A 27,782-nucleotide genomic window follows, 5' to 3' on the forward strand; every position below is an offset into this window, starting at 1 on the left:
GAACATCGCTGCCACCAGAAACAACGTTTTATTTTCAGTCACATTCTATATGTAGTGCACACTCCTAACCCTAACTCTACAAAATACTTAGTGGAATCTAACGTTTCTGTTTTTCAAGTATGAATAAAATCATGTCAATAATTATACAGCACTCTAAAAATATGGTAAGAAAATTCAAAAAATGTACATAAAATGATTCAATAATAAAACAATTCACATTATGATATCCTATTTTATGCGATAATATACCGTCGTAGTGTAATAGTATTACATTAATATCATAAAACTATCGCAGTCTGACTGGGCAGAGCATCGAGAGAGTTCCCAAATATAAATATCTAGGCATCTATTTGGACCAAAAACTCACATTTGAATCTTATATTGAAACATCACCCTGCAAGCTAAGGCAGAAAATTGGATATTTTTACAGAAATGTAGCCACTTTTCCCGTATTTTTTAGAACGCAAACAATCCAAGCAGTCTTCTTGTCTGTCCTTGACTGTGGAGATGTCATCTACAGAAATGCCTCTGTTTTTGCTCTGAAACCTTTGGATTCAGATTATCACTCATTCTTCAGAATCATTACCTGCAACTACTGTTCTACTCATCACTGCTTATTGTATGGAAAAGCTGGCTGGCCATCTCTAACAGTAAGGTCTGAAATATGTTGGTTTCTGTTTATTTATAAAGCACTAAATGGCAAAATACCTCAATACATACCTGCCTGGCTAAATGTGTCCCTAAATCAGCATTCAAGCAGTTGGCTAACACTCGAAGTCTCACATTCCTGCACTGCAGTTGGTAAAAACACTTTAAGCTTTTCAGCTTCATACAGCTGGAAAGTCCTGCAGAAAACATTAAAGCATGGTGCAGCTGTATCTGTTGACCAGTTCAAATCCATAATCGCAGACTACACTGGTTTTGAATGTGACTCTTTTAACTTTTTTTTTTTTTTTTAACCTTTATTTTAACAGGTAAGTTAATTGAGAACTGGTTCTCATTTTCATAACAACCTCGTTCCTGGTATTCATTTCTTTGTTGTCTTGTTAATTGTTGCCTTGTTTATTCTGTTGCACGTACTCTCAACATTGTAAATGAGGGCTTGCCCTAAATGATTCCTCAAGACTTAAATAAAGGTTGAATGAATGATAGAATGAATGAATGAATGAATGAATGAATGAATGAATGAATGAATGAATGAATGAATGAATGAATTTATAATGCATATTACAATGCTATAATATAATGAATTCTACAAATATAATGCTATACATTCAATACAAAAGGATATACATACAAGTTATTAAAAAACTAAGCTAAAAATGAAGAGACATATGTATTATGTACACTTTATTTTTCGATTATGTCACATGTATTTTGTTATATTATATAATATATGATATTTTTTATTATATTGTGTTATATTATATTTTATTGTATTGTATTTTATCTCGTTATATTATATATGTTATTGTGATATATGGTATTATGAAAATGTATCATGCATATCAGCACTATAAGATAAAGCCTTATAAATACAGTACAATCAATAATATAAATTTAAATCCAAACTGATATTCACACAAACTATTGTACAATAAAAAAAATTAATTAAAAAATATATATTCTTGTATGTTTTTAGCACATTTATATGGACAAACTATACAGTTAACTGGATTTTTTTTTTCTTCGTGTAAAAAAACTACTGGTGGGTGTGGCTTAACGTCATGACGTCTGCGGTCTTACGTAAACCGTCCGGCGCAAAAATTCAAACCCTGAACAGGAAGAAAAACTACGGCTTGTTCTCTGCTTGTATGTCATATTACAGTTTTTAACCACTCTCAACAAGCTCACGTCGGATTTTACATTTCGAAGTACGGTGAGTGCATTGAGCATGTCTGATAAAGCTCTTTTGTGTCAGTGAGCCAATTAGTAAACAATGAGAGTAAGAACACGTTCACACCGAAGCTAGCGTTGTTGTGCTAAGTTAGCTTTCCATGCGTAGCTTCGTTAGCAGATAGCTGTGCCTAGACAACAATATTCGTGTGATTGTTTTGTTCTGGCTGGGATTGGTTAGGTAACTTAACTTTGCGAATATGTTGTGTTAAGATGGAATTTGCGTTCTCAAAGCGTTTATTATTGTGAGGTTGCGTCACTTTGTAGTCATCCTACAACTCTTAATACAGACCTTTTGTTTATATGTGACTGGAGCTGACTTCCAGTTTATGTCGAAAGTACGACTTAAGTTTGTGGGCATGAATCCACAAAGCAGTACTATTAAAAACGAGTATTTGGGAGTGACATAAACAAGGGACAAAACACAGTACGCGATTGTATTGAAGTGTTACTAATGAATTGTATCTATTTAAAAAAGAATTTCTTGAAAAGAGAAAAACATGTCTACGATTATTCCGTTACTAGTCATTTGCAAGCCATGGCAAAAATCAAAGAGTTTGTTGAGTTTCTTGTTTGAGACCATCACTGAAAGAGAGTTCCTGCTGCAGGTAAAGACTGACACTAAAGGCATATCCAAGTGTGTTTGAGTGCCGGTGGCCACAGTGCAAAGCTTCATGTAAAAATACAAGGAGCTTCACACTGTGAGAAATCTCACAGGTCATGGTAGAAAGCCAAAGTGACCCCTGCAAGAATTGTTGTGTGAGATGCAGAATCCAAGGTTCTCCTCAAAGGAAGGATGTTGGATTCTGCATCAAAGGCTACGCTGTTATCCATCCATACATTATCTATACACCGCTTAATCCTCACTAGGGTCGCAGGGGTGCTGGAGCCTATCCCAGCAAGTCTATTGCAGGGCTACACTTAGAGGCAGACAACTAAGCACACTCACATTCACACAATTTACAATCACCAATTAACCTCACTGTGTTTTTGGACTGTGGGAGGAAGCCGGAGAGAACCCACGCTGCACAGGGCAAACTCCATGCAGAAAAATCCCAGTGCCCCCACTGGGACGCAAACCGGCGACCTTCCAGCTGCGAGGCTACCTACTGCACCACTTTGCAGCCCCTATGCTGTTATATCAGAGCAATTCGAGCATCATCACCTCAAGGCAGACACTTCAGGAGACACTACACAAGACTGTTCTCCCTTTATGCTCACCAAGTTGGACTCCACTTCTGCAGGACTGACACACAAGGCTCACTTGGACAAAATGGAAACCTGTTGATCAAATAAAAATTGACTGTAAATCAAACTTTGGCTTGAATATGAACTATTTTGTGCCTAATTACACATTGAGAATACCGCATGCTGATCTTAAAGTATCACTTCCTACCAATCGCTCCAATCTTTAGGTGTAACTTCAGGAAATTAATCTGGTAAAAAAAAAAGAAAAGAACTATAACATCAAGTTATCTGTATATAGTGTGAAACTTTGAAATGTTGTACAGCACAAGTACGATACTGTGCAACAAATTTTAAGCGTGTGACCATGTGCTATCTTTTTATACATTTTTATTTTTTATCTCTCTGACTGTTGAAATATGATCCCAACTATGTTCCTTTGTATGCTGTTAATTTCTTCCTCTGTCTCTAGCTACGATGAGTGCAGCCTCCACACCTGTCTCCCGGGTTCGCCCAGGATGGACGTCGGCCTCTTTGAAAAACAAGGGTCTGTCCCCTGCAGCCTGCAGCACCCCGCTGCTGGCAGCCTTCCCTGGCAACGATGACGAGCAGGAGCGTCGTCAGCGCAGGAGGTCAAGAGTCATTGACCTTCAAAGTGCCACTGATACTTCCTTCACTGACTCTGCGTCTCATAGGTAAGTTGTAGTGACAAAGGCTGTAATAAAGGCTTAGCAAACCATGCTGACTGGCTGCTATGAATCTTAAAAGCTTAAAAGCAATCTCATTTTTGTATGCAGTGCTGTGGGGACTCCTGCTGCCGTGCCTAAGCTGTCAAATGCACAGATTTCAGAGCATTACTCCACCTGCATAAAACTGTCCACGGAGAATGTAAGTGTCTCTCCCGTGTGCATGCATGTATATAGATTGTTGATTACACAGAAATCATTTAGTGGTTCACGCTGTTCATTTTGAAGTGTTAATATAATTACAATGGTAATGGGTTTTTTAGCTCCTTTTCTTTTCACAGATAATGTGTTTTGTCTTTCTTTTCTTTTTCCATCGCCCAGCTTTAAGATATATAGCTATTAATTTTGAAAAAGGAACTGTTTAGAGCTAAAGGGAAAATCAATGACTGATTTTTTTATTATTATTATTTATTTATTTTTGACAGAAAATCACCACCAAAAATGCCTTTGGTCTGCATCTGATTGATTACATGGCTGATATTCTCAAACAAAAGGATTCTGAGCTCACTAACTTCAAGGTATGTTTTTTTTTGTTTGTTCATTTGTTGTTGTTTTTTTTTGTTGTTTTTTTTAATCCACATTATAACAACTGATTTTGACAGCTCCCTTAGTTTCCCCAAAGCCTTTAAACGTTTGCTTAATTAAGTGAGGTTAAAACAAAAGCTTAATGTTTCATCTTTTACTAACTGTTGTTGTAGTCGTGTAAGTGCTACAAAAGCAGACTTTGAAGTCATCATTATTTTTTTATTTTTTTAAAAAGGGTGTGTGTGTGACAGATGCCTGTGGGAGTTTTTAAATGTTTGAATCAGCTAGGTAATAACCATCAAGCGGATTTGCTTTGAAGAAGCAGGAATCCACATCAGCGGCCTGGTTGAATATTCTGCTTTCAAGTCCTGAAAAAGTGATTTTTAGTTAAAGGTCTTAAATCCAGTGAATTCTGTTTAACACAGTGTCTTATCTTACAAGAACTCAATCTTTCTCACAAGAAATCAGTCCGTCCTTCACAGACAGTCTGCTGCATCTTGAGTTAACGTAATGAAGGCTGCAGACACACTGTTGTCTAAAGGGATTGTAATTTGATGACTTAAAAAATGTGAACATCGTTTGAGATGTCTGTCATGGACATTGTTATAAATTTTTTGCGTGCATTATGTATATTTTTGTATATTTGTGTGTGTGTCGTACAGGTGGCAGCTGGCACTCTGGATGCCAGCACTAAGATCTATGCTGTGAGGGTGGATGCTGTTCATGCCGATGCCTACAGGGTGCTGGGTGGCCTGGGGGCCGAAACCAAACCCGGAGAGGGTGAGAGCATCAGCACTAATTTTCACACAGAATATAAAAGTTGACCTACCCTCATTGCTCCACTGCTTAAAATGTTTGGCTTATTGTTTCACTTTTTTCTTATTTTACAGACCATTCTCCAAAAGAGGAGGATGGAAATGATGATGCAGGAGGTGAAGTGCCTGCCAAGCAGCCAAAGAAAAAGAGGCCTCCTAAGAGGACCGTGGAGCAGAACCTGAGCAATATTAATAGTGCAGAATCTGAAAGGAGGTGTGAGGTATGGCATGATCTTTACTGAACAATTTAGGTTCAAATTACACCTCAATACTCAAATGAAGGGCTAAAAAGATACAATAGAAAAATAAACATTACAGTGCAGTGAAAAATATTAAATAGTTGCAAATTTGTTTTAGTAAAAGGCATTGACAGACAGAAAGTAATTCAGCTGTGGTTTAAAACAAATAACAGTTGGAACAGACCTCAGATTTTCTGAGAGTTTCTTCCAGATATGCTGGACTAGTGTTGACTTTGGGGACAAAAAGAGAACCTGTTCCAAATGATCTGAGCGATGTGAACATTTTAAAATGTATCAGCAGATCAGAAATGTATTTTGGGCCTAAAGCATTCGTTGCTTGGTAAACAGCTGCATTTTACTATCAATCTTTGACGCACAGGAAACAAGTCTGAAGAAAGTCAGAATCAATGTTCATGTTTTTGTTATTTTGTACACATTTGAGTTAGTCAATTTTGGTTTCACACTACAATCACGCGAGTACACCATGGAGCTTTACATGACATGCCTACATCCTGTCATCATCACCTGCATGGACTAAATCTCCCTGTACTTGACACTAAATGGATTGTAAACTTGCATGCATCTGAAATCATTATATTGTCATTTTTTCTACTGACTTATTACATCGTTTTGAACTGCTCAGACAATTTTGTTATATTAAGGTGACATTGCCTCTCCCGCCCTCTCCAAAAATATCTGGAAAGTGTCAGCATCTTTTCCTGTTGACTTTATAGAATGCCATCAGATCATATTTCAGTTAAAGTTCCTGTAATATGACTTAAAGTCTGTTCGCTTGGATGAAACTGGACAAAATTCTGGACTAAATGAGTTGGATGTCAAAGGGCTGCAACAAAGGCTAGTTACTGTATTTACAGAGGTCACTTTACCTGACTTACAGTCATGGCAACATCGCTGTAGTTGGAGGATATCATTCAATCAATGATTGAAGATTTATAATCCGGTTATATCCCCTGAATGTCTGGCTGATGACTGATAAGTTCATATTGATTGAATTTAATTATTAGACATAGGTCACTGAGCTGCTATCTCAGAAGACACTTTGAGAGATATCTGTGCGCTTTTTTTTTCCCCGTTTTGATCTTGATTACGATTGCATCACGCTGCCATAGTTGTTAACACAAGTTGCTAACAATTTTTTACACACCATATTTAAGTTCATGTCAGGTTATCAAACTAAATTCTGTTCTGGCATTTCTATCAATATGGTCAACTGTCCGTCTGTTCCATTCAGGTGGACCCCATGTTTCAGCGGATGGCCTCGTCCTTTGATGAGAGCAGCACAGCAGGTGTCTTCTTGTCCGTTCTCTTCAGTGAGAACAGTCGCTGTGAGCTGCTGTTTCCCTCCTATATGACCCTCCTGCAGTCCAGACCCTCCTACTCTCCTCCACCTCCACAGGGAGTCACTGCATCTCCCTTCATGGGTAAAAGCAATTTTCAAAAAATGAATTTTCACTCATTTGCATAAGCCATTACATGCTGTGCCTTTAGTTGAGTCATTGAGATAATGTCTGAACTTTCATGTGCCTCCTGTGTTGAAGTTGTTGGTCAGTAGGAATACTAAACCCCATCTTTCTGTGCTGTGTTCCTGCCAGCTGGACTGCAACGTTCACAAGAGAAAAGTTCTATCTGCCCCTCGCTGCAGGACTTCTCCTTTACTAGCTGGAACCCTGAGCAGGTATGAGGAACTATATAATCAAAAACCCTAATATTACACATTATTGTAATCAAGTTCTCAATTTCTTCTTCTTCTCAGTTCTTTGGTATAGAAAAAAAAACTGTCAACCATACAGGATTGTTTGATTCTCTGTTAGTGTAGTCTTTTAATGTCACCATATGTAATTTGACAGAAAGGCTTTATAACTCTGTATAGTACGTAAGTGTTGATCTCAGTGTATATGGTGTGTAGTGGCAGAGATTTAAGGTCTGTTGTATACAGTAATTTCAGCATGTGGTTCAAGGAGCAGAGAATTTCACTTGAAGTGTAAGATAAGAGCAATCATCTGCAGTCAGTGTTCCGGCAGGTCTGACTTAACCCTTTGTTCGCTTGTCTGTTTTTACAGATTTGTGCTCCACTTTTTCACACTCTCTTTTTATAGAAGGCCTCAAAAAGTAAAAAGTTAAAATGTGTTTAAGTATTTTCTAAAGGCAAATGTATTTCATTAAATCTTCTGATAAATGAGCACTTCATCCTTGCGTAAAATTACTTCGATGAGCACTTTAACATGCCCTCTGTCTGACCGTACATCTGCTTTCAGACCATGAATCAGCTCTTGGAGAAAATGAAGCAGGGCGAGCACGTGTTTGACGTGAATGCTGAGCCTGAGCCTGAGCCAGAGGAAGATGACTGCCCTGACTTTGATGCCGACTATGAGGAGGGACCAGGTGACTGTGAAGAGGGATCCAAGGAGCATAAGGAGGGTTGTGAAGCCTCTGGTTCCAGCAAAGGAAGGTAAGACGTATTGTACAGCAGTTCAAAAGTGATGTTTGTTTTCAGCTAAGAGATGAAGAAGTAAAAGAACTCAACACAAACCTTTAAATTATTCTATTCCTCTGTTTTTGTTTAACGATTTTTATATCCTAACTAGAAAACTTACTAAAGGTTTCTAGGGATGAGACTCTTTTCTTCATACTTTTTTGCACTTTTTCATCTCACTCTGAATAGTCGGAAATGCAGTTTGTAGTCAAATTAATTAAGGGCCTTGATTAGGTTCTTTACAGAAGAAGAGCATCTTCTCCTTGTTGCCTTTTAAAGTTTGAAAGTTTAAAATACATAATTTACTTTTTCATGGGGATAAAGTTGCGTCACTGCCGGTTAGCACCACAAGTGATGGCATTTAAAATAGTTAGAACGTACAGTATGTTGTAAATGGTTCAAAATCCAACACTGCCTCTGTTAATAGACGACTGATTTTCATCTGCCTGTTCTTGTGATAATCCTACAGGGACGTGATTCCCATTGGAGAGGGAGACATCGCCACTATGTGTCTGCAGCTGTCCTCTCAGCCCAGGGAGTATTCATACTTCAGCCCCAGGACCATGGCCACATGGGCAGGACCTGGATACTGGCAGTTCAAACCAAAGCACAAGTGTGAGTTACACTATATATTTCCCCATCCACATAATTACAGTTTACTGTGGTGCCAGAGTCAAGACTAGAAAAGCAAGAATCCATGTAATATATAGCATTTCTTTTTAATAAAATGTGTTATGTATTATGTTGATAAATGTTGGTAGATGGGATTGAAACAATAAAATGAGCTTTTGCTCTTACAAACTTTGATGAGGGTTGTTGTATCCTCAGTCTACTGCCATTCTTCCTCATGCTGTCTTTATGTCAGACTTAACAATGTGTTTCTAGTTTTGGTCATTAGCCATCATATATGCAATATTGTAGAAATTCCTTGGATGCTGTGGTATACTGACAGTGTAATGGGTTTTTTTTTTTTTATTGTTGTTGTTTTTTTGTTTTTTTTGCTTTGAGTGATATGTGAGATGATTGAGATGATTTTATAATGCCTGTATTTATGTACTTTGTCTCTTATAGTGGATCATTTGCCTGACAAGGAGACGCGTAAAAGGAAGCCCAGAAAGACCTATGAAATAGACTTCAATGATGATGTCAACTTTGACACCTACTTCCGTACCACAAGGGTAAAAACTTCTGTTTCAAACAAGAGGCATTAATTGAAACTTTAAAAGCAGTCTGATTGTATGTCTATATAAACTAAAGTAACAGGCTATTTGTGTAGTGTGATCAAAAGTCACTTAAGTGCTGATTTCCTATTATCAAGACAGAAAGGATCAGTTCTACTGTCAATTCATGTCTGCAATCAGCTCAGTTCATTATGTCTTTGTGAATAGCAAGGCGATAATGAAGCACATCTCATATTGATAACGCTGCTGATTTTGAGTGATCTGTTTATAATGGTGGTTTTATTATAGAATGAAGCTCTGGCCGTGTTTATGTTGTGCAGTTTAGTTCAGTGCTTCGACACCTAACAACAGAGTCAGAGGTGATCGGTCTCAGCCCGTCTCATCTATTGAAATATGGAGGCATTAAGGCTGTAACGTAGCTCTTTCTGGTATTGTAGCCATGGCAACACAGCATTCAGCACTTTAGGAGGTATTTTTGATGCAGCTGTTGTCACAGTTATCATGTCTGGAAGTCTTTTATGTCTCTGCTCTGAAAATATATTTGTGGATGTTGGTTAACCAGTACGAATACTTAAAGTGATCTTCTATTTAGTTATTTTTTTCCTAATAAAAATGTTTTGCTTTAGGTCACCTGTTATGAACGTTTCAGGACATTTTCAGAGCAGAATATGTTCGTTGATAGTTGAGCCTTGCAATAAATGTCTACAACACTGATGATACAACTAGCTCTAATAAGGATTTTTGTAAAATACAACACATTCTCTATAAAAAGTCAAAATTTGAAAGTTGTTCACAGTAAATATATAGGATACCCAAAGACTCTTTATCAAACTGACATTAACTGAATAATTTCTTCTTACCCTTTACAGGCTGCCACCACTAACAGCAAGTCTGCCCTCAATGCCAGCAATAAGAAAACAACTCTGCCAGCAGACTTCCAGTTTCCCCCAGAGACGCTCTCTCAGCTCAGCCTCAAACCCTCCAGCTCGGTGAGACGTCACTAATGCCGTCAGCTCACAGAGCTGGTGGAAGAGGTCGAAAGTACAGATGTGCAAACACTGAGTTTTGTGTTTGTTTGTCAAATCAGGACATTCTAATGCAACACAAATTAAGAAATTGTTTGAGAAAATGAGTAAATAGAGTCAGTGAAGTTAGTGTAATTAGATAGTTACTCATTATGAACTTTAGTAAATACTGCTAACTCTGAAACATTTTAATTGAGAAATTAAAATAGTGTGTTTTGCTACTGTGAATTTGTATTTATATAATTAGTTTCTGTTAACTGAACAGCACTCAAGAGGTTTCCTACCAACCAATAGCCACAGAAGTCTTTACAAGCTAAGACTTTTCAGTTTTAACCAAAATTGGTGCAACTTCAATTAATAAATCGCTTCATACAATTATCAGTATGTCCACAATTTCAAACAGATAATTTTTGTTGTGTACTATGTTTGGTTTGTTTATTCCAGTTGAGTCAGGAAGGCCAGAAGAGGCTGTCTGGAGAGCTTGGAGAAGGCATTGGAGATTATGACTACAACAACGCCAACGACACAGCCAACTTCTGTCCAGGTCTTCAGGTCTGAAACACACCATTTTATATGACTTTTGATTTTACTGTATTTATCAAACTTTTTTGTATCTATGGAGTGAATTGGTGGGCAATGTGGCCTAAAGATACCATGATATTGTGGAGTTGTTTTAGATAGAGTAATCACAATATTATAGCACAGTGCTGGGTGACTGAGACCTGGTGAATTCACAAAGTGTTTGGGGGAAGCAGATTTGAAGATAACTAGCTAGATTCACTTATGCAAACTGACCTGCTGTACTGATGTGGGCCTGTTGAGTCCAGCAAATCAATACCACACTTACTACTAATAAACTTTAAGTTGATACAGATTATATTTTGAGCTGCATGACTTGACTTTTCTCAATTTGTATAAACTCACAATGCAATGTGCTGCACAGGTTAATTACTGTGAAACAAACAATGAAATGAAAAAAAAAGAAGTCAGTCATTGCCACCTCAGATGAATCAGATCTTTTAGTGTCTTTCTATCACAGCCAGTTTGTTACCAAATGATTGTGAAAGCGACCTTTTTTGAGTGATGTAGCACCTTTGCTCTTTTCTCTAAAAATTAATGTAATTAATCTGCCTGTTCATTCAAACAGGAAGCATCATTACTGTCACTTTCAACCACCTTTCTTCTGCTGGGTTATGAAGTAAAAACAGAACGCCACACTGTTGTAAAAAATGTCTCACTGTAAGGTTGTTGCTGCTTTTATCATCAACACAATGATACAGCACCACCAGAGATAGCAGAAGAGCAGGGAGAGTCTACAGGGGCTTCTTTGTGTTTATGAACCTATTATCTTTCAGACCCTGTCTCACAATAAAATGATTCCACTGTCATTGTTATTGCATGAACACAGCACCACATCTGCACCAAATACCGAAGAAGTTATTAATAGGTCACAGCAAAACAAAAAGTAATCAGGAACCACATCTCAAGCTGCAATTTGTTCTCTCTTCCATTTAAGGGTGGTGACAGTGATGATGATGTTGAAGGGTTTACCGGTTCAGATGATACACAGCCGTCAGGGGACAGTATACCTCTGCCCTCACAAGACCTCGAGAACGTATCCACCTATGGGGAGGAGGATCTGGTACCTGAGCCACACAGGGTGAGTAATGCAAGAGTAGAACTTCTAGATAGAGACACATGAGATGACTTTGCACAATAGTGTCTGTAACTTAAACTGCTTTATGATCTCTGACAATTCAAAAGTTTCTCCTGACAGTGGAATTTTAGTGCCCGACATCACCTGCTGTCACCAACTCTCAGTGTAACAAAAGTTTGTTTGTGTAGGTCAATAAGATTGAGATCAACTATGCCAAGACAGCAAAGAAAATGGACATGAAGAGACTCAAGAACAGCATGTGGACTCTTCTGACTGAAAGCCCAGAAAAACCCACAGAGGTAAATTGCATCTGCTTTTTTTGTCTGCAGGTATATAAGATCACAAATTAATCATGTTTGGGTTTGAAGCTAGTCGACAGTCATGGCTGCAATGTGGTGGGCAGAGTAGACAGTCAGTTATTTTAACTGTGTACATCTGTTTGATTCTGTTGTTTTATTCGTTTTGTCTTCGTGTTCCCTGCAGGTGGTGGAGACTGTGGAGAAACCAGAAGTGTGTGGGGAGAAAGTCTTCAGTCAGACCACGAAGTCGCTGCTTCAAAGGTACCAGCAGACCTCCTGTCATGCCTGCCATGCCACTGTGCTAATGAGGAATAATAATGACTGACTAGCATTCACCAAAAGAACCCTGTGTACAAATATATGTATCTGCATGCTAGGATGTTTTACCTCACTGTTGTTGGGATCAACAACAGGATATGGGAGTGTCCTCTCCAATACATTTTTATTCTTTTAGAATAATGTTTACCTATAGATTCACAGTGACTTGTTAGATTCTCATATTGCTGAGAAACTTTGAATAGACTGATAGAGACCACTGGTCACATTTTTTTACTCATGTTGAAATACTGGCTTGATAGGACAGTGTATGTCAATTTGAACTTTGCGTAAGAACCCTCTAGTTTTGTTTCTGGGAACCAAAACTCTTGCAGAGGTTGACATGATTTTGCCAGTTGTCATAGTAGATCTGCATCATTTGAACCCTTCTGTGAACTAGCAAGTGGCAGAACTAAAAACTACTACTTCCATTAAAGGCTTAAACATCATGATTGATAAAATGTAGAATTTATTGAGAACATCTCTCTCTTTCCTCTCACTCTATTCTATGGCGGTCCAGATTGCCAAACACTATGGCTCAGAACCTGTCGGTGCCTCTGGCATTTGTTGCTCTGCTTCATCTTGCCAATGAAAAGGTGAGTGTTGTTTACTTTAATCACTACAGATGGAAATACTGAAAGTGTGTAGTATATTGTAAGTTGCTTAAATTCCTGGAGAAATTAACAAAAATACATACATTTAAAAGCAATAGTTCAACATTTTGGGAAATATGCATGTTTAGTTTCTTGGTGAGAGTTAGATGACAAGGTTGATACCATTTGCTTATCTGTCAGCTTAAATAAAGAACAGAAACAGGGAAACAGGCTCTGCCAGTTTGGCATTTTTCTGTGGTTAAAGGACTGTACGCAACATTTAGAACCAAAGGCTCTAAAAAAAAATCCAACTACAACCATTAGCCCACACTAGCATTGCTAAAGACATTAAATGACCTGACCTGTCTCCTTTTCTCTGCTCAAGTCTGCTGTAGTCTGGTCTGTGTGTGTCTGTTTCACCGTAAGCCTGTGATACTGCAGAGGAAACTCAGCAGGTTAAACCAGACACACACACACACACACACACACCGCAGTGAAAGAGAAGCAGAGGAAAGCAGCAGAAAAGTAGTAGGCTCTCACTCTCACAAGCAGGCGCACATAAATTAGGTGAATAATGTACATAAAGGATGTTGTTCTTAAATTCTTTGGTCTTTGGGGACTGCATAAACACTGGGCAGGACTCTCGCTTTAATAATGACTCACATCCAGTAACACACATGCACATGGACCAGATGCGGAATAAAATGTGGAATAGAGAAGCTTGAAGGGAGGTGACTTTATTCTTTGCTCAGAATACCATTACTACACTGCATCTTTGCATAGTGGATCATGATCTGCTGCTAATTATTGTTTAAAATCCCCCATCTTTGACCTTTAATTACTGGTAAATTTCCTAACTATGGACAGTAATTTGCTCGTGCTAAGCTATGCTAACTGGCAGCTAGGTATAGATTATTAATTAGCATTTGGGTATGTGGGTGGTGTTGTGCTTCTCATCTAACCTTCCATTACTGTGAAAAAGCATATTTTCTGTCAAACTGCTTATGTATTTATTTTTAATCTCATTCGATAAATGTATCTTCTAAATACTAATTTATGATTGGCTGGCATGTGTCCTCAAATAAAACATATTGTGTAAAACAGTTTCATATTTGTAGCATTCTGGTAGATTAATCATAGCATCATAACTGATGAAGCCTCTTGGATGAGAGGTGAAACATCTTCAAGGAACTCAAGCAAATCCAGTTGCTACGATTAATCTACCAGAATAACCATGACCTGGATGACTGAGAATCTTCACAGACATATTTGTAGCATATTCTGCTGTGCATGTAATGTTCTAGCTCAGTTTGCTTCTTGTGGATTTGTCATGAAATATCACATTAGAACATTTGAAATTAAGAAAGTAGTTACTCCTGATGCAGAACTGTAGACATATTCATCCTGGAGGTTTACATGCTGTCATTTTTGTTTTTTTGTTTTTTACAGAATTTGGAGCTGGTGAAGGTTGATGACATGTCAGATATTATCATCAAACAAGGCCAATGAGAGGAAATTTGTATGAAAAGTCATTGACATTCTTTTATTTCATTCTCTACTTCTACAGCTTTCTTTACTTTGTGTATGTTATGTTTCTTTGTGACACTCTCCTCTTCACATTTTGTGCTTTGATCCTCTTTTTAACTGTTTAAAAGTGGTATCTGCTTTTATTTTCTATAATAATAGCAAAACATATGTCTTTCCTTTTATTCTGTACTATTGACGCATATCTTGTGTAGATAATTTAACTGCTCAACTACCGCACAAAAAATGCATTTTGTCAAAAGAAATAAAGTCTTTTTTCTAATATATGTCTTAGAGGTTAATAGCACAAGATCGGGCCCTTTTTTTCCACGTAATTCACATTTCCAGGGAGGAAATTGACAGTAGTTTTAACACACTTGCAAAAGGACTGACAGGCAAATTGTTTTCCCAAATGGACATAATGGCTCTGGTTATTTTTAGCTGCTTGTGATTCAGGGCAGCAGTTGTCAGACATGACAGCAGGTAATGAAAAGCATTTAAGCTTAGTCACTGCCTCTCTGGATAGAGGTGGAACCGGTTGGTCAGGCCTGAAGCTGCTGGCTGGGTGGAGCACTGTGTGACGCCAACACAACAAGAAGCTGTGGGACAAGGAGGAGTCACTGATCTGAGAGACTGACTTTCAGTCCTGTGGTGTACAGAGAGTTAGTTAAATGTCCTACTGTCTGATTTATTTAGAACATTAATAGGAATGACAAACGCTGCACTCACCACTGTCAGTTTGTCATGTGGATTGTTACACTGAAACATCTTTAACTATTTAAGTGAGCTCTCTCGCATGGAAATCTAATCTAGACATGCTGTTATTATTTAGGGAGGGAGCTGTAAAAGCCTGATAGGGCCTAGATTAGTTATTGTACTGTGGCATGACTTAGTGATTGACGTATTGTTTAGTGAGATAGTGTTGGCCAAGTGCTGGCCCTTAGAAACACTGAAACATAACCAGTGTAGATATGGAATAACATCCACCTAACTCAGAAAATCTAACATGCTCCAACAATTCAAAGGGCAGTGCTATAATAAATAAACCCACTTCTGTTACCTGTGCAAGGAATATAACATTTGTGTTTAGGAATTATTTTTGCTCAGCTGCTCTACGTGACAAACAGTTTTTCTGGGAAAAAAAGAATACAACTGATGTGGTGGGTGTTCTATAAAACTAGTTTTATTGTTTCCTGGTAGAAGGTCTGCTTGCTGCAATCTCACTGCAAATTAATATATTGTTCTGTCTTTAATAGGACACCTTTGCTCAGTTCATTTGTTTAATTACCAACACAAAACGTGACATAATGCCCAGCTCACACCTCAGAGCTTTGAGTTCAGCCAGACAGAATGCAAAATGTTATGAAAGAATCTGACAGCTTTATCTTAATGATTCAGCACACAGCCAGTATGTGATGGGAACACCTTGTTTGGACGCCGACTTGAGGACAGAGGAGAGGCAGGCAGAAAGAGTTAATTGACAACAATAAGGCATGTAAAGGTGTGCGCCTTCAAAATAAAAGCACGCAATTATCGGTGAGAAAAGGCAGGAGTGCCTCCAAACTAATTAACAGAATTTCAGAGAGCCTATTATGCTGAAGTAAGAAGTAAGTTCAAACTCATGCCAATATGAGAGTTAAGGAACACATACTAAATGGTTTCTTATGTTACAGTAACTGTTATCAAAAACCTGATGTGCATAGATTAATACGGTTAACGTTTTGGTACATGTGTTTTTATTGTTACTAGACTACCTGTTGCCATACTTTGGTTTAATGATCAGAGATGCTTGGTTCCATAACACAGCTGCAAATATCTAACCAGATCATACTTTTATAGTAAAATACAATCCAGCAGTAACAAAGGATTTAACTGCAGCTGATAAACTGTGACTGTGACAGCTCACCTGTCTGAGGTGAAGAAAAGAACACACTGTTATTTACTGTTAGATTCTGACTGATGCTGTCTCCATGAGGGAGGATTTATAATCATAAGAAAGTTACTAATGTTGTTGTGCATTAATTCATGCACCTCTGTCTCTGGAGATGTTCATATGGATCCTGCTGCTTTCTGATACTGCAGAACACAGAGAAAAGACTCCTGCAAACAGCTGGCAGTAGCAAACTAAACCTCAGCCCCTGCCTATGTTTTGCTATATGCAGTTTTCCTTTACTTTCGTTTGCGTTCAACCGGACTATGAGGTTTTAGCATATGAATTTGATCAATCAGATTTGGGGTTACCACAGGAGAAGCCAATGAGATGTCAGATGTGGCCCATGCCCCTCCTTAAAATAACAGGCCAAATTCAGAATCATTATTTTATTGTATTAGATTAAATTAGATTAGATTAGACTAGATTAGACTAGATCAGATTAGACTGCACTTTATTTTTCACCACCAGTGGGGAAACTCACTTGTTGCAGCAGTACAGATACAGGAAAGAGCACAAAAAAGTGACAGGAAGAAAAAGAGAACAAATAAGCTATAAATAGGAAGAGCTGAGACATGCAATACAACAGAGCTGTACACACACTATATCCACTATAGATCCATATAATGGATACTATGATTTAAAATTTTTAAAAAAGATAAAGAAAAGAAAATATGGTACAATATGATATTGCACATAAGGGAGATATTTATTATATTTATTATAGAGATAAATGGGTGGTAAAAATATAGCCCTGTATGAATAAAACGTATGAAACAACTACAAATAATATGAATAAAGACGTTTTAGAACTTCCATCCTGCATGTAAAACACTGAGGCAGATTTTATGTTTGTTTTTTTTAATGTATTTCTTATTGTACTATATAAGTTCAACAAAACTTCAACAAAAGTTAACTATTCAGGTTTTTAAAACCTATTTTAAGACTCTCCTAAGATGCCAGGACGCTGGTTTATTGTAAAGCCCGTCGGGAAGCTGCGGCTTTGTTGGTTTAACTTGACACCTGGAGCGAAGGAATTCAGTTCAAAAGAAAAAACCTACCAGGAAGTTCACAAGAGGAGGAAACCTGTTGGGTTCGTCGGACCATCAGGCTTTCAGGACTTATGAACAACTTTTAAAACGTTTTAAGTAACAGCGTCAGCTTTAGACAAAGTTGATACATCGAGCAGTTGTCGGAGGGTTTTGTTTCCAACAAGATGGACATTGATCCGGTAGGTGATCGTAGCTGTTGTTTGTGTTGTTGAGGGGAAAGCCTCTCCGCCGCCACCATTGTCATACACGCAACAAGTGTGTTTCCACATATAAGTTTGAGTACAAACTTGTGGTTTCTCGTCTGGAAATGACCTGCACGAGTCAGCGCATTAACTTTTTATTGTTGAGAGAGGAAGTTTGAGAGTCGACTAACAAAATGGCCTAATTCCACCCACTGCTCAGCTCGGACTGTGTGTGCTGGAAATGATGGTTTACGTGGAGTTGAGATGTAGTTTTTTTCTCTTGGGCCAAGCAGGACACTTCACACGAAAGCTTTCATCCACTAGTATATATTTTTGAAGTTTTTAAATCAGTCACTAACTGATGAAAACGTTTGTTTGTTCACATATATAACGTAAAAGCTTGGCTCTGCTCCACAGCCTGGGGCCATACTCCCACTAAAAGATGTAGCATTTTAATGCTAACTTACCCTTCTGCTGATAGAGATCACATTTAACCCTGCCACAGGTTGGCTCAGGACATTTTTTAATGGCCACATTTCTCTCTTAATAACTTTCCTTAGATATTTTACACAGTGCAGTATTTTTATGGATTAAAATTAAAACTTTTACAGGTAGACTTGGCTGTTTTCAAACGTATGTTTTGCTAGCTCCAGGTTGTGCACTGCTCGCATTATAGAAATGCTAACATTCGATAGCTAGCATCATAGAAATGCTAACACAAGAGAGACACTAACTGGGTTTAACATTTTACAGTGGCAACGCTGAAATGACATTAAGGATTGATAAATCCACATATTATTCTAAAGAGGTTTTTGATCATTCTTTGTGTTTAAATATTGCACCTGTTACGCCTTAAATAATCAGTCTATTTTTAAGTTGCTAATAACTGAAGCTTTTCTGTGAAAGAATAGTTCAGTATCATAAATGCCGTGTTTTTTTCATGGTAAGGTACCTATACAAGCAGTCGTACATTACACATATTAATTGTGTATTTTCCTCTGTTCCCACCTTAATAATTTCACCTTAAAAAGTCATTTTTTATAAACTGTTGTTATTTTTTCAACTCCTATCAAACACAAACCCTCTTAGACAGTTGTCACTGGGACTGAACAATTCAACCGCAGTATGTCAAAACACTGTCCAAATAGCAGGAGCTGCAACTTCCTTGATAAAAAAATAACATCTAACTCCGAATACCATTATAAATACAGCTTTGTGGTGCTATAAAAATGTCCCGGCCTACAAATGATATTGTCCACATGTAAAATAACAGGCTTGTTTCGGACAGAGTGCATCAAAAAATATGTTTGTTTTTTTCAGTGGAAGAGAAATGGAAAAAATGACCATTACCACTAAAACTGTCATTCATATTGGAATATCTGTCATGGCAGTGTTTTTTTGTTGTTTGTTTGATTTTGGGGGAGCATATTGTTCAGTCTTAATCATCTCTACCAAACGCTTGTCTAGCGAGGGCCTAATGAGTATCTGTTGGTGGTTATAAGTGTCATTACTTCTGCTAAACAATTAAAAACTTCCAGGCGAATGTTTAAACAGCTACACTCAGTCAGCTGTGCAGAGGAGAACACATAAACAAGTGTTTGCCTGTAGCATGCTGCGTTTATTAGGAACGGTGTGTACAGCAGCACTTTTAGAATGCTTTAGTAAAAGGAAAATCTCGCTGCCCGTCAAACATCTGCATGTGGTCTATTCAAGTCTAGCATTCACAGATTAGAGTAATTTCACATTTGACTAGATTAGGATGTGAGCAGCGAGGATTTCGTGTGGCGTACCAAGACAAATGAAATCCATTCTGTGCATGTATGGCCACAGCCAAACATTTTACCAGGAAGGATTTGATTCATCTCCTTCACATTTCAGTGAGCACTTCCTTATTAGTATCAGCTGAATAGTTACAAGGTGCCTTGTTTGTCAAGCTTTTGTGTGAGTTGCCAAGTTTCATTTGAAAACTGAGAACACTTTCCAAATACAGGAGAGCAGCTTATTTTTGAATGGGATACCTAATGTGACAGTCAGTGTTCTTGTACTGTGCATGTTTCTGTCTCTTTGTTACGGTGAATATTGATATTTGATAGCTATCAGCCATTCAGCGGGCCTTGCTGAACTGCTAGCAGTGGTACAGATGGTTAAGAAAGAGAATAAACTTAGTTTACAAGGCAGATCATTAAAAGTTTAACAGGTTGTACTGTATCACCACTGATGATAAGGTATTATTTATTGTGGAGATAAAGGACAAAAAATATGTGAACCTAACAAAGTAACACAACTGGGACATGAGCTGCTCCTTAAAAGCAACTCCGTAAAAGTTACAAAACAGTGCTTCAAAAGAAAGAGGGAAAAACGGAACAGGAAGAAAAGGTACATAGCAAGAAGGGAGGGAAGGCAACAGGAGAGAAGGGAGAGAGGAGGTGACGCAGGAAAGCCGGCCCTGTTTCCTAGAGACAGTTTGTTTATGGTCCGTTGCTGCCTCATGGGACATGCAAGTCCCTGAATGTATACTGACACAGATGGCACACTGCATAAGACCTTTCAGCTCTAAAAATCACACCTACAACTGTGAGATAGAAGCTTATCTTTCTGCTGAATGCTGAACACGCTGTGGCGGGCGTTCCCAGAAATGTAAAAACAATCATCTGACAGCTAGCAGGCTGTGCTGTCGTGTGCAGCAGCTCAAGAAACAGCAAAAGCACTCTCAAAGCCACCAGCAGCTGTCTGGAAACACAGACAAGGCTGAAAGGGAATGATTTGATTTCTGTCTTTAAACTCTGGCAGCCTGACAGTAAAAACATGTCAGACAAAGTTCAACAGGACATATTTACAGAAGCCAGACAATGCTAGCACTTAAAGGGAAACTCCAGCAGAGTATGTCTGTACTTCCATAAAGTCGGGGGACTTACAAGTAGCTGAGCAACTAATGAATCATTTCATTGTCTTTTAATCTGTCATTTATTTGCTTGATTCATCGATTATTTATGTGGTCCAAAATATGTCAGAAAAATGTGACAAATGCCCATCTGTATTTCCCCAAGTCCAAAATGGCACTCGCTAAATTCTTTTTGTCCACAGCCCAAAGATATTCAGTTAACTGTCAAAGGATGAAAGAAACCAGAAAATATTGAAATTTAAGAGGTTGGAATCAGAGAATTTAGAGAGTCTCAAACCAATTATCAAAATTATCTGCCTCTTGTTTTAATAGTTGGATTCCACATTTCCCACAAAGCAACTTAATAGCTTTTTTTCTGTCCTGCCTCTTACAGTCTCATTGCGCCCTAAATCCACACCTTCAGTTTGTATCATAAGTTCTGCCATTTAAAAAAAATAAATAAATAAAATAAAATAAGTTTTAACAAGTGATTTAGAAGAAGATAGAGATTTAGTAATCAGGATCATTCCAAAGCGTAGGTGCTCTGATAATAAAGGCACTGTTCGCTCAGGTCTTAAATCTAGACCCAGGAACAGCCAGCAGGTCCTAGTGTGGAGTTTAGAGTAACTCTGAAATATATTCTGGAGCTGGGCCATGAAGAGCCTTAAAAGTAATCAATGAAATCTTAAAATCAATCCCATATCAAGCTAGTCTATTGATGCTAAAAGTGGCATTAAAACCCTCGTTAAGTGTTCTGTACCAGCTGGTGTCTGTTGACTACTTTCTGAGTTACGCCTGCTAACAACATTTCATGCTTTCCATGTCCGCGAGGGTTTGTCACCACACTGACTGCACATGTAACACACAAGCAAATGGTGCTTAGAACAAATGCTTGTTTTCAAGAGAAGCTGTGGAAGAAGATTCACTGTCATCCACACCTTCTTAATGTGCCACCAGAAGAATTTAAGTTGAAGTAGTTACTGTGCTTTGAGTCGTACATGTCGATGGCACCCAAACACAGCGGTGGAATCCCAAATCGTCAGAAATTCTCTTGTATGTCCAACCACTGCGATCCATCAAGTGTTTCCTTAACGTTCGGCACGCTTCAGTTCAATTCAGTTTTATTTATATAGCATAGTTCACAACATATGTCTTCTCACAGTGGTTAGCATAGTAAGGTGAAGACAAACACTTCAGCACTACGACCAGCTGCTACATCCTGTAAACTGTCACAGTGGCATTTTCAGAAACATTCACGGGGAGGTTAATGTGAGGGACAATGTGACACAACACTGACCCTTCACTATGTATTTTGTAGTATGAATTAGAACTGTGTGCATGTCCACGTTCAAAGTCTGCATTGGCCAGGGCGTGGGGATGTGAAACCCATTAATTAGCCTTTTGACAGACTGGGCCAAGTAGTCCAATAGTTCAACTTCTGCATTTTTTAAATGAAAAGATCTTGATCTTTCAAAGAAAGTGGAACAAAACTTGAGTGGACTTGAGTGTGGTCTGTAAAGTGCTAAAATCAACTAACAGGAAACTAAACAAAGTTGCTATAGGCAGGCTCACGTAGGGCTGAACAAGTATTCAGTTCCATTCAGCTATCAATCAGCGATGAGATGAATAAATGAAGAATTCCCTGTACTAGTAATGTTTAATTTTACAGTTGTGATATTTGAAAGTGTCATTAGGATTTAAGGCTCATCTCACCCATGACCCCTGACCTTTTTAAAATGTGTTAAAAGACATGCGTCAGCCTGTTATTTAGACTATTGTACAGTGACACGCTGATTAGTGCAGTTTCATTAGTGAACTGATAACAGAAAATGTGAAATGAAAATGTTATTACTCCAGAGACTCCAATAAATGTCCTGTGACTGTGTAAAGCTTTAGGAAGTAAAGGTTGCATAAACCCTAAAATATTGTTATGTCTCTACTTTTATTAAAACTTGTCAGATAAAATTCCTTTTGGCAGCTAAATTCCAAAGTGATTTTCTGTTTTTAATTAAAGTGTCCTTTTCACTCTCATAAAAACCACTGTATGATGTATAGACTTAGATTGGAGCTAATTCCTCGTCTTTAACCATCTCTCTCTACGCCGTCCCAGGAGCAGGGAGGAGTGGAGGCAGCACCGGAGTCCAAGGACAAGGTGCAGACGTTGAAGGATCAGGTAGATGGAGTGAAAAACATCATGACACAGAACGTGGACAGAATCCTGGCCCGAGGAGAGAGGCTGGATGACCTCATGGGCAAGTCAGAGGATCTACAAGCAGGGGTCAGTGATATCACAAGGACTTTCACTTCTAGTTGTGTGAAAATGGGTCACAATGTAGCCTATGCTTAGAAATGTGCGTGTTTGTGAGTAAGGAGAAGCTATGATTGTAGTGATAGTCTTCAGGTAAACCAGTATAGCAAGATTTTACAGAACAAAAATGACGTGTGGCCTTTATCTTCCCGTGAACAAAACTTTTAATGTAACGCTTGTTGATAGGACTTTGTTCCTGCTGTACTTTTGTTATGTGATTAAGCTCATTAACCCCCCAGCCTCTTGCGTGAGGTTCGGAGGCCTCTGTACAGCCTCTGTATACCTGTGTCATGGTAGACATTTTGATTTTGTCATATCCGAATAAGCACAGGTGGAAGTGATAGCACTAACACTGGCAGATGTGTCTTAAGGAGCCACACCAATCAGCCATCATTCACAAAGCCAGATGCCTGAAACTGATGAGTTTAAATGGAACGCAGTCATAATGTGGCTAGGTATGCCTGTGATGTTTCAGCAGGAGCATGTCATCAGAACTGCACCTATTCACCACAGGAATGAATGAAGTGCAACCTTTCTGTAAAAGTACACAATGCTTCATTCTAGTTTTGCATTTCTCCCTCTCTCTCCTAGTCCGTCCCTCTCTCCACATGTCCTCTCTCTATGCAGGCTGCAGCTTAACATTTGGAAAAAGATGAAAATAAATAGATAATAAATAAATAAATAAATAAAAAACCATTGAAAACTACCTGCCTCATGAAAAATGTGACAAAACCAGTTTTCCTTGCTCAAACCAAAAGGAAGAAAAACTCACGAGTTAATGTTGTTTTATCTTGTTTGTTTTAAACATACAAAACTGGTCATTTTTTAGCCTTAGGACAGAGTCAGGCTGTCTCTCCTGGTCATTATGCAAAGCTAAGCTGACTGACTGCTGACTACAGATATATATTTATGCCCTTTTAGACATGGAAGATATTTATGTCTCCATCAAATTGTCTGTCATTCAGCCATAAGTCACTTTTATGCTGATGTTCCTCACAGCCTCATTCACACGGAGAGAGCCACAGTACGCACATAGTAATTTGCCATAGGTGCAAGATTAGACCATAAATCAAGGTTCAAGGAGCTACTAATAAATAGGATTTAACCTAAACTAATAGCAAGATTATCAACATGGAGAACAGGATTGGTCAGAGAAAATGACACTGTGTACTTTCCTTCACCTCAGACAGTTGAGATGTCACACGCAGTCACAGTTTATTGGCTGCAGTTTCTGTTAGATGAAGTTCTTTTTTTATTGTAGAGGAGATTTTTATTTGTTTGTTTTCCAGCCTCACAGCAGGATATTTGCCGTAGTGGTCCATGGATGTGTTCCCGCAATTACATATCTATAGAACCTATCTTTGCTCCTCAGTAAAGTAACTACCAAAACCATGTCCTCCCTCACTATACCTTTTAAATTGACTTTTATTTTTTATTTTTTAAATAAATTTGAAATTCAAAGCAGCAACAGCTTTAATGTCATCTGAAAAAGGTGGGAGCAGTATGGATGCATCACTGGCATCTGACTGGTTACAGCACAGAAATAACAAAACACTCCTCTGGGTCATCTGGTGGTTAAGGTGCAAATACTGCCACAGATTCATTCTCAGCCAGGAGATGTCTGTTACATGCTATTCCCTTTTCTCTCTGCTGTTGTTTCCTGCTTCTGTCTAGAGGGAAATGAAATAAATGTAAAAAAAATAAAAGATAACAGCACTCCCAACAAGAAACGTCACACATATTGGGTTCTGCCAAAATGACATGATTGCTTTACTGGATTTCCTCGTCTCCCTCCCTGCTCAGGCTCAGCACTTCAAGCAGACGTCTCAGAAAGTGGCTCGCTCCTACTGGTGGAAGAACGTCAAGCTGATCGTGGTCATCGTGGTGATCGTCCTCGTCATCGTGCTCATCATCATCCTGCTGGCCACTGGAGTCATCCCTGTTAGCGCCCCCGTGCCTCCTGTAGTCCCCTCCCCCACCATCAAGCCCTAAAAACACACACACACACACACACACACACACACACCATGTACATACAGACACGATTAAATCTTCAACAAACACATTCCTGTTGCACAAAGTTATATATCGACTCCAGCCAATCACTGATGTCTGGTGAAGAACATTGAATACTTACTTTCTCGCTGTAACTTTCAGGAATTCAGATATTTCATTCTTTGGTTTAAGGCACTTTATTGACACACAAGCTTTTGAAACCCTTTTAAACAACTCCAACAGCTGTTTGTGCATTAGTGAGAATTCTCTGGAAAGTCTGAGGTCTTCACTTGACCGCAGCAAACACACAGTCACTGCTCTCAAAGGACGCTTCATTCCACCTCAGCCAGCTCCTCTTTGTTTAACTGATTTATCATCAACGGTTATTTGATTCTGACAAGAGCAAGTACCTTGAATGTTTATACACAGAAAGAATGAATGTGGGTTCCTTCGGTCTCTTGACTTTGCATTAAGTGAAATGTTTTTGCTTATACGCGTCTTTACCAAGGACAGCTTGAGCAGTTTAAATTATGACAAACTGTGTCTAAAGGAAGTCAGGCAACATATTTTGACTTTTTTTTTTTTAACATTGAAAAATGCACTCAAAACTAACAGTCTGAGGTCACATTATATTTAATGGAAGGTTGAACTAGGTATTGGAATTTGTATGTTACCAATTGTGGGCTCATTCATAGTTTCTGATAGAGATTCAGACAATCTTGGAAAACAATTGTTGATTGAATGTATGCACTTAGCACTGCTTTAGTTCTTCAGCGCTGTAATCGGTGTTTGTGGAGACGGTTATGAAACTATTTTATGCACAGAGAAGCATCTGTTACAGGAGAACAGTGAACTGTGTCGGGATTCAAAATATCTGCAGTAAGTAGAACACCCAGGAGTGTGTCTCTACATGTACATCTGCCTTTAAGTTGAGCCGTAAAACTCAACTGATGACAAGACATGCAGTTATGTGGTTGTGAAATGTAGAAATATGTGTTTCTTAAGGTACTGTGCAACAACATCAGCCTTTTTAGTATGATCATGTTAATTATTTCCTTACAGTGTGTATATTTTTTCTGACATACCACTTTGATCGTTTATTTGAATAAACGCACCACCACACTCATGTCAGTGTTGGAGGATCTTCCTGCCAACCAGCTTGGAGAGATCACTTACTGATACAAAGCTCCTCCTGCTGGGCTCATGTCAGCCAATTGGCCCTCACAATCAGAACTGGAAAATGAAATTCCAAAATGTGGCCTTTTTTTTTTCCAGAATACTAGTCAAAAGATCTCGTGTGTCTCACCTCTCACAGCTGTTACGGACCAGTTTAGCTTCAAAGAGGTCAAAATGCTTCCAATTCTGATCTGTATATAGTCATACCCTCACCTATATGTATATTTGCTACACCTTAACCAACATGTTAATAAAAGTGTCTATTCCTTACAGGCTATTAATTTAATGATTAACGTTTTAATTAAAAATGGACCAATAAATGCTGAATGTGATTTCTGTATAAATTGATTAATTTTAAAATGGTACAGTCCAGTTAGTCTGCTGTTGATCTTTTTCTCTCTCTTTTTTTTTTTGAGTAGGGTTAAAAGGAGATTGTGTTGGAACAAATTCTCCTGTGTGTCGTTTCTGTGTATTTTTGAACATGCTCCTGGGATGCAGTAGTCTCTGATATGTTGTAGCCTCCTGCTGACCTGATCAATATGGCAGCAGGAACACAGTCTTATTTGTATTCATAGAGGCTCCAGCTACAGCAGGTCTGTCACTGTGTGAGACTGTTTTTAGAATATGTATTCTACAAACGGACAACATACCAGACTCCTGCTCAGCAGCTCTGTAATGTAGCTCAGTGTTTGATTAGCAGAGTTCTTATTCATATGACTTATGGTATTTAATGGTTTTGATGGTCTGATATGAAATAAATAGTATTTACTTCTGCTGTGCTGTGGTGTGTGCCCTCATTTGTTGTTTGCCCCGTTGCCACAAGATGGCGACAGAGTTTTATTTATTTTGCCGATTTGATCAGTAAATACATAAGGGAAAATGTAAGAATATCATCTGAGAACTGATGATTTCAAAGTTAAGAAATGTTAAGTCTCTAATTTATCCAAACTGCTGGAATTTTCAATGGAGTAAAAACAAACAATTTAAAATTACAAACTCATCATCAAAGTCAGTTCAATTACTTGATGGAAATAATATAAATTCCTAACAAGAATTGGACCGTAAGTCACTGTCTTAAAGGAATACTCCTGCAGAGTCTGGTACACATCCATAAAAGGATGGGATTTAAAAAAATACTTAAGAGTGGTTTGCAGTATATAATATGGGTTAATCTAAAAATAATATAAAAAAAAAAAAAACACTGAATCCTACACTTCCCATGATGTAAAGTGCTAGATATTATTATTATACCATGCCAGGCTGATAGAGCCCACATTCTAGAGACACCTTGACCTTTTAGATTTGGTCAAAGAAAATAAAGTCAGATATTATACTCGAGTAAGAGTAGCAACACCACAGAGCATAAACACTTTGGTAGAAGTAATGGTCGTGCCTTTAAATGTTTACTTAAATAAAACTGCTGATGTTTTTGCATCAAAATATACTTCAAGTATCAAACGTAACAGTACTCATGCAATATAGCATGTCAAAATAAAGTATACTGGAATAGAATTATTGATTAATTATTGTGTTTATCACTTGGACATAATTGCTAAAAGGGATTTAACTACTTGACAAAGTTGATCTGCTGTATAGTTTGTACATTTATCCTTAGAGATCAATAAATCTTTTTCTTATTCTATATCATTCATTTGTTTATTATTTTTGTATTGTTGAACTAAACCCACAAAGTAACTAAAGTTATCAAATGTAAATGGTCTGCACTTATATTAAAATGTTTTCTCATTCATCCATTCACAGACA

General features: G+C 38.1%; 2 protein-coding genes across 3 annotated transcripts; both read left to right on the forward strand.

Moving 5' to 3' along the window:
* Positions 1–1,785: 1,785 nt before the first annotated feature.
* On the forward strand, positions 1,786–14,779 carry ncaph (non-SMC condensin I complex, subunit H). Of its 2 annotated transcripts, none has more exons than XM_008300919.1 (18): positions 1,786–1,879; positions 3,554–3,776; positions 3,879–3,969; positions 4,253–4,345; positions 5,015–5,132; positions 5,243–5,388; positions 6,659–6,848; positions 7,020–7,102; positions 7,683–7,876; positions 8,370–8,515; positions 8,972–9,078; positions 9,951–10,070; positions 10,551–10,658; positions 11,623–11,766; positions 11,952–12,062; positions 12,247–12,323; positions 12,898–12,973; positions 14,420–14,779. In XM_008300919.1, exons 2-18 carry the CDS (start codon positions 3,559–3,561, stop codon positions 14,477–14,479), a joined length of 2,082 nt encoding a protein of 693 aa, XP_008299141.1. In that variant the 5' UTR covers positions 1,786–1,879; positions 3,554–3,558; the 3' UTR covers positions 14,480–14,779. The 2 variants fall into 2 exon arrangements, with proteins under 2 accessions (XP_008299141.1, XP_008299143.1); XM_008300921.1 differs by having other exon boundaries at positions 1,793–1,874.
* A 2,669-nt stretch (positions 14,780–17,448) lies between these two features.
* vamp8 (vesicle-associated membrane protein 8 (endobrevin)) lies at positions 17,449–26,793 on the forward strand. The gene is made up of 3 exons (XM_008300922.1): positions 17,449–17,655; positions 22,650–22,817; positions 24,651–26,793. Exons 1-3 carry the CDS (start codon positions 17,641–17,643, stop codon positions 24,837–24,839), a joined length of 372 nt encoding a protein of 123 aa, XP_008299144.1. The 5' UTR covers positions 17,449–17,640; the 3' UTR covers positions 24,840–26,793.
* Positions 26,794–27,782: the final 989 nt, after the last annotated feature.

The sequence above is a fragment of the Stegastes partitus genome, unplaced genomic scaffold (assembly GCF_000690725.1).
Source record: "Stegastes partitus isolate 25-593 unplaced genomic scaffold, Stegastes_partitus-1.0.2 Scaffold1606, whole genome shotgun sequence".
Classification (NCBI taxonomy): Eukaryota; Metazoa; Chordata; class Actinopteri; family Pomacentridae; genus Stegastes; species Stegastes partitus.

Bases quoted from the DNA above. Each gene is read 5' to 3' on its own strand.
- ncaph (XM_008300919.1), top strand. From the start codon at position 3,559: ATGAGTGCAGCCTCCACACCTGTCTCCCGGGTTCGCCCAGGATGGACG. The intron at 3,777-3,878 runs GTAAGTTGTAGT...TTTTGTATGCAG, and splicing joins ACTGACTCTGCGTCTCATAG to TGCTGTGGGGACTCCTGCTG. The intron at 12,063-12,246 runs GTAAATTGCATC...TGTTCCCTGCAG, and splicing joins GCCCAGAAAAACCCACAGAG to GTGGTGGAGACTGTGGAGAA.
- vamp8 (XM_008300922.1), top strand. The intron at 22,818-24,650 runs GTCAGTGATATC...CTCCCTGCTCAG, and splicing joins CAGAGGATCTACAAGCAGGG to GCTCAGCACTTCAAGCAGAC.